At 42.0% G+C, this 11,452-nt stretch overlaps 1 protein-coding gene across 2 annotated transcripts; it reads left to right on the forward strand.

Moving 5' to 3' along the window:
• Nucleotides 1–336: 336 nt before the first annotated feature.
• On the forward strand, nt 337–4,526 carry LOC110490628 (THAP domain-containing protein 5). Of its 2 annotated transcripts, none has more exons than XM_021564085.2 (3): nt 337–711; nt 1,088–1,274; nt 2,381–4,526. In XM_021564085.2, exons 2-3 carry the CDS (start codon nt 1,134–1,136, stop codon nt 3,206–3,208), a joined length of 969 nt encoding a protein of 322 aa, XP_021419760.2. In that variant the 5' UTR covers nt 337–711; nt 1,088–1,133; the 3' UTR covers nt 3,209–4,526. The 2 variants fall into 2 exon arrangements, with proteins under 2 accessions (XP_021419760.2, XP_021419759.2); XM_021564084.2 differs by having other exon boundaries at nt 337–706; nt 2,381–4,522.
• Nucleotides 4,527–11,452: the final 6,926 nt, after the last annotated feature.

An 11,452-nucleotide genomic window follows, 5' to 3' on the forward strand; every position in this document is an offset into this window, starting at 1 on the left:
GACAGTCATCTCAGATGTAATGTGTGAATAGACAGTCATCTCAGATGTAATGTGTGAATAGACAGTCATCTCAGATGTAATGTGTGAATAGACAGTCATCTCAGATGTAATGTGTGAATAGACAGTCATCTCAGATGTAATGTGTGAATAGACAGTCATCTCAGATGTAATGTGTGAATAGACAGTCATCTCAGATGTAATGTGTGAATAGACAGTCATTTCAGATGTAATGTGTGAATTGCATTTTGAAATGGTAATACTTTGATGTTAAGTTGTGTCATTTTGAACAGGTCATTTTAGTTCAATGAACAAATGATCTTAGCTTTATGTGTATTGTATCCAAGCAATTGGAAAAAAGTGTTAGAGTTTTGAAAAGTTTGCATTTTGACATTGGTTGTGTTTTGTGTATAGAGTTTTGGAAAATGACATCAAGGTTCCGAAATTAGTGCTAAAGTGATTGTAAATAACTGTAACATCTAAATGCAGAATGGCAGTTCCACCGCCAAGCGCAAGAGGGCAGTGTCATTTGGACACTGAGCCACAACTTACGTGCCGCAGCCATAGAGTAGAGGAAGACCGAAAGACTTCCGCGTACAGACGTTTAATGTATTTTCAGGTGAAATATGCCCCGTTACTGTGCTGTAAAACTTTGCAAAAATCGTGGAGGAACACCCTCTAAAGAAAACAAGAGAATAAGCTTTTACCCGTACGGTATCTATTATTTTCCCATCACGTTTCTATGTGCAGATACAGTCCTACTCCTAGCTAGCTTAACGAGCATGCTCATATTGGTTGCTGGCTAGCGTTGTGTATCCAGCAGTGCCCTCAGAACAAATAGTTAGCTGTCATAGAAAAACACAAAGCCTCCTTTGTTTACGTTTGTGTTTAACAATTGACGAATGACTGGTGCTGCATTTGTTGTTATTGTGTTTCTTGGTCTTCAGCCTAGGCTGAAACACTAGTAACGTTACAGAAGCAATGCTTTGTATGTAATCTTGATCATTTGGATGGGGCTGACAAATTGAATTAGGGCATGTCAACAAATGTAGCTGTCTTAACAACATGTTTGTATTGTCTCCTCACACAGGTTCCCTTTGCAAGATGAGGTCAGGCTGCAGATATGGGTAGACAACATGAAGCGAGAGGAGTGGACCCCCAGCAGACACCAGTACCTGTGTAGTGAACATTTCACTGAGGACTGCTTTGACCTGCGATGGGGGATCCGGTACCTGAAACACACGGCCTTCCCTACCATCTTCCCTCACACACACGATGTAAGTAGACAGACACCCCTTCTGTGACACCCAACACAATTAGCAGAAGTCTTAATGCACATTTCCAGAATAGTGACAGCTATTAGAGTTTCACATTAGTTTGATCATGCATTTTACGCTGATCGTCATTGCAGTGTACAAAGCATTGTGTGGGGATATTTTCTTTGGGATTCATCGGGGCTGGGGTCAATTCAATGTGAAGCCAGTCGATTCAGGAATTTATTTTAATTTAAAATTCAACAATGGAAAAAAAAGTTTTGAAATTAATAGCTTCTACTCCTCAGTTTACTGAGAAGTCGTTGAAAATAGATGCTGTTTTTTCACATTTGGAATTGTTTTTTAAGTTGACTGCCTTGATTTTGAATAGTTTTTTAAGTTGACTGCCTTTATTTTGAATAGTTTTTTAAGTTGACTGCCTTGATTTTGAATAGTTTTTTAAGTTGACTGCCTTGATTTTGAATAGTTTTTTAAGTTGACTGCCTTGATTTTGAATAGTTTTTTAAGTTGACTGCCTTGATTTTGAATAGTTTTTTAAGTTGACTGCCTTGATTTTGAATAGTTTTTTAAGTTGACTGCCTTGATTTTGAATAGTTTTTTAAGTTGACTGCCTTGATTTTGAATAGTTTTTTAAGTTGACTGCCTTGATTTTAAATAGTTTTTTAAGTTGACTGCCTTGATTTTGAATAGTTTTTTAAGTTGACTGCCTTGATTTTGAATAGTTTTTTAAGTTGACTGCCTTGATTTTGAATAGTTTTTTAAGTTGACTGCCTTGATTTTGAATTGTTTTTTAAGTTGACTGCCTTGATTTTGAATAGTTTTTTAAGTTGACTGCCTTGATTTTGAATTGTTTTTTAAGTTGACTGCCTTGATTTTGAATTGAACCATCCCTGGAATTGATTAAAGTGCAACATCACATTGTATCGGTCGTACAACATATTTTACAGTGAAACGCTTTCATTTCTAGATCCAACAATGCAGTTCACCTAATAATACAAAATAACACACAAATCCCCCCAAATAAAAATACATCAATTACAGCACTATACACGGCTATATTATGACAGCATGATTTCTGTTTGTGTTTAATCATCAGTCTTTCCCCCCAGGACGAAGATAAAACCGTTTCCACCAGTAAGAACACCACCAAGCCCAAAACCAGGATATGCAACGCCAACATTGAACTCATCCGCTCCCCCTCCCCTCCTGGCAAGAATACACCTCTGATTCTGAAAAGGACAGTCAGAGTGGAACCAGTCATGGTGAGTGTCACTCCTGTCCCTAACCCTGAGGATGCCAGTGAATCTACGGTCACTACACTGTTATATGAAAGACCACTTGTTTCAGACACAGAGGCCTCTACTCCTAGTGAAATGGTCCTGGGGGAGGTGATGCTCTCAGAGACCCAGGCTGCAGTGTGTGAGGTGAACAGAGAACTATCTGGAGACAGTGGTGGGATACTGACAGCCTCATGCTTGAACCTGTCTGGTGAGACACAGACACTGCAGCAGCTGGATACACTGGACTCCACTGTGACTGTGCTCTGCTGTGAATCCGTCGTCCCTGTCGGTCGTTTCTCTGAATGTGAAGCCACGGTGGACGCCCTCCACGTGGCCCTCGGTCAGACGTTTAGGATCTTCCCTCTGGAGCTGCGGAGGGAGGAGTGGGTGGGAGACCGGGAGGAGGGCCCCGAGGAGGGGGGACACATCTCTGTGTACGAGCACTCCTACTCCAAACAGGACACGGACCAGGAACAGCTGTGGAGGAAGACAGCCAGCCTCCACACCAAGATCATGGAGCTGGATAGGAGAGAGGAAAGTACCATGGCTAAAATACGATCGCTTGAGAGCGAGATGGCACATCTGAAGAAGAGCAACGTTGTTTTAAAAGAAAAGCAGAAATTACTAGAGGACTATATTACTTCTGCGTTGCTCTGATGTCTTAACCTTAGTGCTCTGTTTCCATTAACAACGGTCTTTCTAATGAGATGTATTTTGTCTAGTTATTACAGGGTTATTACAGGGTTATTACAGGGTTATTACAGTCTCAATCACTTGTACTTATTTATTATCTGTTTACATGTTTCACCAGAGTTATATTACTTACTAGTAGTGAAGCCCTTCTCAAAGAGCGTTGGCCAAGGCTACAATCTGTTCTACAGCACGTTCTAGCTCTTCCGTTTGTCTCCGCTAGGTGGCACTGTGTCTTTAGGACAGGCCCTGGCACGATGCACTACTGTTTCATGTTTCGACATCACTGACTGACATATTGTCAATATTAGTGGTGTAATTTGGAGCGTTTTAAGGGACGTGATATTCCCTATTCTTGTGCTACAGATGGCTGCTTGTTTTATTCAATGGTATAGTATTCGTATATCATATCAAATCTACTGTGCGGTCATACGGATCCTTACTGGTTATTAATGTATAAAAAGGTGTTTTTCACTAATGTTTTATGTTTATTTGGATAATAACAAGCAGCCTGCGGTACGTAAGTATCCGAGTGACTGAGACGACTACACCGTTTTAGGTGCATCTTCTTGGTTCTAATTAAATGGTTGAATAGGAAAATGTGCAATGCTTGCTCACTATTCAAAATATATTTTTTATCCAAGCAACTATTAAAAGCTTGACGTTTCGGGTCTTCGGCAATTTCCTTAAATAGACAGGTTCTGATAAATGAACCGGTTCTGGTGAAGACCATTGAAGGCCGAAACGTCAAGCTTTTAATACTTTCTCAAATAAAATCATATATTTGAATGTTAAACAAGCTTTGCACCTTTTTGATGATGTAACTGGTTGCTCCTTGACTCCCATTGGTTGGGCGTCCTCTACTTCTTTCCATAAAGAAATTAAATGGTCAACTGATTTCTCATCACTGAAAATGCAACACTGCGGTCCTCTTTCTTGATGGAAATGGCTTACATTACCTGCAACCCTTTTATCAATGCAATGACATCACACGTGTCATGATGAAGCTGATGGTGCTTTCAAGACAACTGGGGGGGGTCAAATCATGACGTCAGTGAGCTTCATGTTGGAGCTTTATGCAGCTGGGGGGGGTCTAGCTCCGACTCTTTCTGGAGCTCCGACCTTCCTACCTGTGGATCGCTGACATTATGATTTGACCTTATATTTTATGGAGTTCCCGGGCTTCAGAGGCCTGAGTTCCCGAGCTTCAGAGGTCTGAGTTCCCGGGCTTCAGAGGCCTGAGTTCCCGGGCTTAAGAGGCCTGAGTTCCCGGGCTTCAGAGGCCTGAGTTCCCGGGCTTCAGAGGTCTGAGTTCCCGAGCTTCAGAGGCCTGAGTTCCCGGGCTTCAGAGGCCTGAGTTCCCGTGCTTCAGAGGCCTGAGTTCCCGGTGCTTCAGAGGCCTGAGTTCCCGGGCTTCAGAGGCCTGAGTTCCCGGGCTTCAGAGGTCTGAGTTCCCGGGCTTCAGAGGCCTGAGTTCCCGAGCTTCAGAGGCCTGAGTTCCCGGGCTTCAGAGGCCTGAGTTCCCGGGCTTCAGAGGCCTGAGTTCCCGGGCTTCAGAGGCCTGAGTTCCCGACTTGGAATTCCGAGTTGAACGACCGTTCAAAACTATTTTTCCCAGAGCTCGGAGCTCGTTTTAATCCAAATTCACAGATGTTTTGAACGCACTGAAGTCTGAGATTTCCGAGTTCACAGTTGTTATGAACGTGGCGTAACCTCAAACCAGAACTGACCGTTTCATTTCACTTGTAGTGAAACATAATGTGAGCAACCACTAGCATTCCAAAAGGAGCAACAGTAGAGAGATATAGCAGATACATAAAGCAGAATAGAATAGAAGGGCTGCTTGTAGGAAGGGCTGCTTGTAGGAAGGGCTGCTTGTTGGAAGGGCTGCTTGTAGGAAGGGCTGCTTGTAGCAAGGGCTGCTTGTAGGAAGGGCTGCTTGTAGCAAGGGCTGCTTGTAGGAAGGGCTGCTTGTAGGAAGGGCTGCTTGTAGCAAGGGCTGCCTGTAGGAAGGACTGCTTGTAGCAAGGGCTGCCTGTAGGAAGGGCTGCCTGTAGGAAGGGCTGCTTGTAGGAAGGGCTGCTTGTAGACTATTGTGAGATGAAGGGAGCTCTAATCACAGTGGAGACGACACGCTGTAATTTGGACCTGAGATCTATAAGAGAAACGTCACACGCCTCACAGAGCCACTCTGAAGACACACGACATTGTCACTTTCCCAGTTTATTGATCTCGGGTAAAAAGAACAGCATGTACACTGAGATGACTGATTGATTACTAGTCTGCAATGCTACAAAGTCAACTTCACAGCAATGTTATTGATATCCGAGAAGAACTTTTGAGCAGTAATGAAGAAGCTTGGGACTTCACTGACGATTTAAAATCATATAGGTTGACTTCGATAATGTAAAGATTGGCCTATAGGTCCTGTCTTTGGCTCTAGATGATTGGCCCACGCCCTTGTTCTGTCTCTGTCCAATAGAATGTAGCAGCAGCACAAATACAAGGACACAACAACCAATCATGTCGGTGATAGGAAAACAACATTTATTCAATTCCAGATGTTAATTGCTGTGCTTGTGTGTTTCAATGCAGTACCTTTGTGTTCGCAACACATCTAATGAACTTTATATTACATTAGAACATGGCCCTCAAAATGCTCTCAGCTCTGTCTGTTGCCAAGTGATAGTCTCATCCTGTTTGTATCCTAGATCCTATGCAGAATGCAACCTGCCATCGGGCAGGCGTAATGTCTGCACTGCACCAACCCAGCGGGGTATTTCAGACAGCAGGATTGTTAACTTAGCCAGCTAACTTTGATTAGCAGCCACATGTAACTGTTGATGTTCTGGTTGATTAAGAAAGCTATTTTTTTTATTGGTTGTTTTTATTGGAAATATTGTTTTTATTGGAAACTTCAGAACTGTGAAGTTATTTCAGGCCGTTTTGGACAGTTAGCTGCTAACTCATTGATCCATGTTTTTGGAGCAGCAGCCGATTCACAGGGTTTGTGTGGATACAGGGAGAACTCCAGGTATGGTTGAACTGAACATCTAAGCACTGACTTTTTGCCCTAGAAAAGCACTTACTTTAATTGTAGCCGTAGTCATAACAAAAGACAAGTGGTTGTTAGGTTTTATCAATGATAATTATATGCTGATGCATTCGTCATAACTGACCTTTCTAAAGGCTATCATTAGATGCCAAATGTTCACTTAGTCTCCCGGTGACATCGCTGCACGACTACGTCAACATTCGTTAGGATTCACCCCTGCATCTTTCTGCCTCCATCCCCTGAGAGAAACGCCTTCCATCCCTGGGACCCGAGGCCTGGTCTGCTTCCCAAAGGGGCTGTGTAACACACTACTCTGGCCCATTTGGAACACGCTCTCTGACTGCACTTGCCTGAACGACTCGTGTGAATAAATGAGGTGTTTAGCATTATTCCAACGCATCAGTCAAGACTCTAAACAAACAGACTTAATGGGGGCCATTGTTTGTTCTGCACTTAGAGTCTAATTTCATTTCAGAGTGAGAAGTCTTTTGATGGTGTTGTTGTTTGTGAAAGGCTAATGCTAAATGAAGCATCCATCCACTGTGTTACGTCCATTCAAACATAGAGCATACTTCTAGTAGTTGAAGGCAAGCTACTAATCACCTCGAGTCTAAAGTATAAACATGTATTATGCCTGGTGTTGTCAGAACAGGTCAGTCGTTTTTTGATTTTCATTTGAGAAAAATGACTCCAGAAAGAGAAAAAAAAGTGTTTTCTGGACGTATTTACACGATCATTATTGGTTCAATTGAGTCATGGCGCTGTTCCACGTGTTTCATGCACATCAGTAACCTGCCGCAGCGGGCGTTTCTCTCTGGTCCTGATGAGAAGAATGTACTGTCGGGGGAGGTTCTCTTCTGCACTGTTGAACCAATCCAATAAATGTGGATTAGGTGTTAAAATGGAGTGTCGCCTTGTTGACGTCCTAAAGCGGAAGTCGGTTCACAGACTCTTCCTATTTCCCCTGAAAACCAGATGCATCCGGTTGTTACCGACCCGCCGAGGGTGGAGGAGATGAGACACGAAGACATCCAATTCATTCACCATGGGTATGTCCCAAATGGCACCCTATTCCCTTTATAGTGCACTACTTATGACCATAACCCTATGTGGGGAATAGGGAGCCATTTGGGATGCCCACATGAAGACATCCAATCTATCTCTGAGACTGTGCTTTTAATGTATGTGAAGGGATTAGATGGACATACCAGGGCATTCTTTAACGATCACTCAAGCTTCATGTTAAGCCTGACTGTTGGTCTCTCCTGGAGATGGAGGATGACATGTCTGATCACAGCTGTTGATCTCTCCTGGAGATGGAAGATGACATGTCTGATCACAGAGCTGTTGGTCTCTCCTGGAGATAGAGGATGACATGTCTGATCACAGAGCTGTTGATCTCTCTTGGAGATGGAGGAGGACATGTCTGATCACAGCTGTTGGTCTCTCCTGGAGATGGAGGATGACATGTCTGATCACAGCTGTTGATCTCTCCTGGAGATGGAGGATGACATGTCTGATCACAGCTGTTGGTCTCTCCTGGAGATGGAAGATGACATGTCTGATCACAGAGCTGTTGGTCTCTCCTGGAGATGAAGGATGACATGTCTGATCAAAGAGCTGTTGATCTCTCTTGGAGATGGAGGAGGACATGTCTGATCACAGCTGTTGGTCTCTCCTGGAGATGGAGGATGACATGTCTGATCACAGCTGTTGATCTCTCCTGGAGATAGAGGATGACATGTCTGATCACAGAGGGACTAAAGAAGGGTCTGAGGACCACTACAGTCTCTCTCTCTCTTTCTGTCTCTCTCTCTCTGTCTCTCTCTCTCTCTGTCTCTCTCTGTCTCTCTCGCTCGCTCACAAGCACACTTAGAACCACTACAGTGTCAATGGGGAGGAGTGGCCATCACCACTCCCAAGACATACTAATATAGCTTAGCCTACAATTGCCATGGAGACACAAAAGCCCCACAGTAACCACTCTGAACCATAGAAGCCAATGAAGAGTCCAAATTGAGTGTTTGTTTGCAGTACAAGACGAGCCAAGTAAACAAACCTGTGGTTGCTGACAGGTGTTCCCGTCATTGTTCATTAGAAATCATCTGTAATTGGGACTGATTGGCTGGGAGAGAAGTCTCTTAATTGATTTTGTATTGAATGCTCAGTCGGTGTCCATCAAGGCTAATTGAGGCTTGTTCATCAAGTAAATGAACAACATGTTCTTCAGTTAATTCTATAAAGGCAGGTGAGTGACAGGCGAGGTAATCTAACTTCAGTTAATTCTATAAAGGCAGGTGAGTGACAGGTGAGGTAATCTAACTTAAGTTAATTCTATAAAGGCAGGTGAGGTAATATAACTTCAGTTAATTCTATAAAGGCAGGTGAGTGACAGGCGCGGTAATCTAACTTCAGTTAATTCTATAAAGGCAGGTGAGATAATCTAACTTCAGTTAATTCTATAAAGGCAGGTGAGTGACAGGTGTGGTAATCTAACTTCAGTTAATTCTATAAAGGCAGGTGAGTGACAGGTGTGGTAATCTAACTTCAGTTAATTCTATAAAGGCAGGTGAGTGACAGGTGTGGTAATCTAACTTCAGTTAATTCTATAAAGGCAGGTGAGTGACAGGTGTGGTAATCTAACTTCAGTTAATTCTATAAAGGCAGGTGAGTGACAGGTGAGGTAATCTAACTTCAGTTAATTCTATAAAGGCAGGTGAGGTAATCTAACTTCAGTTAATTCTATAAAGGCAGGTGAGGTAATCTAACTTCAGTTAATTCTATAAAGGCAGGTGAGGTAATATAACTTCAGTTAATTCTATAAAGGCAGGTGAGTGACAGGCGCGGTAATATACCTTCAGTTAATTCTATAAAGGCAGGTGAGTGACAGGCGCGGTAATCTAACTGTAACCTGTAGAAGAAACCCTACAGTACAGCACATACAGTAACATGTAGGAGCCATGTCTTAGGAACAGTGGGTCTTTATAAACTATATTAAAGCAGCACCCCACCACTGTTTTGGTAAAAAGCTGAGGGAGAACTATATGTTTAACCATGTTTTGAGGCTATACACTGTTTACAATTGCATTGTTTACAAATATTGGAGTAAAACAAGTTTTTCGATTGGGTTCTGATAGAGTACGACAGTTAAACTAAACTCATAGGTCATTCCTAAGTAATATTCTTTAAGAATCGATGGGTAGATAGAATTCATTTCAAAGCCCAAAGATGGATGTAGGAAACGCAGCCTGCCCCCTTAAAGACAAAGTACAGTCATTATGTGAATGCAGGTAGTGGTTATGAAACCCGTTGGACAAGCCATACTACATATCCTATATTGGCATGAGGGGGTGTGGTATATGACCAATACACCACGGCTAAGGGCTGTTCTGAAGCGCAACGCAACACAGAGTGCCTGGACACAGCCCTTAGCCGTGGTATATTGGCCATATACCACACCCCCTCATGCCAATATACCACAGCTAAGGGCTGTTCTGAAGCGCAACGCAACACAGAGTGTCTGGACACAGCCCTTAGCCGTGGTATATTGGCCATGTACCACACCCCCTCATGCCAATATACCACAGCTAAGGGCTGTTCTGAAGCGCAACGCAACACAGAGTGCCTGAACACAGCCCTTAGCCGTGGTATATTGGCCATGTACCACACCCCCTCATGCCAATATACCACGGCTAAGGGCTGTTCTGAAGCGCAACGCAACACAGAGTGCCTGAACACAGCCCTTAGCCGTGGTATATTGGCCATGTACCACACCCCCTCATGCCAATATACCACAGCTAAGGGCTGTTCTGAAGCTCAACGCAACACAGAGTGCCTGGACACAGCCCTTAGCCGTGGTATATTGGCCATATACCACACCCTTGCTGAAGTATGATGATAGCTTTCAAAGTGAACATGAAAGGCATTTCTCTTCCTCACAGGCAATTTGTAATCAAGTCCTTTGTTCTATTGTCTGCATGTTTACAAGATGGATAAACGTTTGGGAAGAGAATAGATCGTCTTGTGTTTGTCATTTCATGGTCTGTTATTCAGGCAGTCTGAAATTCACAGTAAGTGACCATGAAAAAAACCACATCCAGGAGCAATCATAACAACATTGTTATAAAGGAGTTATTGTCAACTCATAAGATTAGTTATAAGGCATTTGTTAATGGTTGATTAATGGTTTGACTCACCATTTATATACATTTTTATCTATGTATTTATATACAGTAGTAGTTTATATACAGTAGCAATCAAAAGACTACCTCATGAAGCTGGTTGAGAGAATGCCAAGAGTGTGCAGAGCTGTCATCAAGGCAAAGGGTGGCTACTTTGAAGAATCTCAAATATAAAATATATTTTGATTTGTTTAACACTATTCTGGTTACTACATATGTGTTATTTTATAGTTCTGATGTCTTCACTATTATTCTCCAATGTAGAAAATAGTAAAAATAAAGAAAAACCCTTGAATGAGTAGGTGTGTCCAGACTTTAGACTGGTCCTCTATGTTACTGTGTTTAGTTAGCCAAGACTCAACTTGAAGTTCAGTCTGCCTTCAAATCATAACTGTCCAATATGTTTTCACCTCAGGGACGGATGAGGGTTTTGACTTGAAAAACGTATGTCAATCCGTGAATAGAAGGTGTTGCTTGTACTCCTAATTATCCCATTATCCAAGCCACAAAACTGAGAAGATTTAAATAATGCTCGTTTTTCATTAAACTGCATTTTTCGTCAGCATGCTAGGCTAGGTAATGCTAAAGCAACTCATTGGATTCACAACATTAGATTAGGGGCTGCAAAATAGCTTATTAATAATTAGTAAATAGTTTATAAGGATTTAAATTAATCATCAACTGAGGTATTAGTAAGTAAATGTTCTCACATTTATAAATGTACTCATTAACAATGAATAAATATACCATTCATGACATACTGTATATAAATACATTTATAAATATGTAAATATATGCTGAGTCAAACCATTAATCAACCATTAACAAATACATGATCAATAATCTTATGTTGACAATAACTTAGGTTGACAAATAAGTACATTAGTTGTAGATGATTCATAATTGACTAGTTATTAACATACTATGATGAAACAATTTATGAATGATCTCATAAATCGTTAATAAATGATTTAA

Source organism: Oncorhynchus mykiss, chromosome 21 (genome assembly GCF_013265735.2).
Source record: "Oncorhynchus mykiss isolate Arlee chromosome 21, USDA_OmykA_1.1, whole genome shotgun sequence".
NCBI classification, from domain to species: domain Eukaryota; kingdom Metazoa; phylum Chordata; class Actinopteri; order Salmoniformes; family Salmonidae; genus Oncorhynchus; species Oncorhynchus mykiss.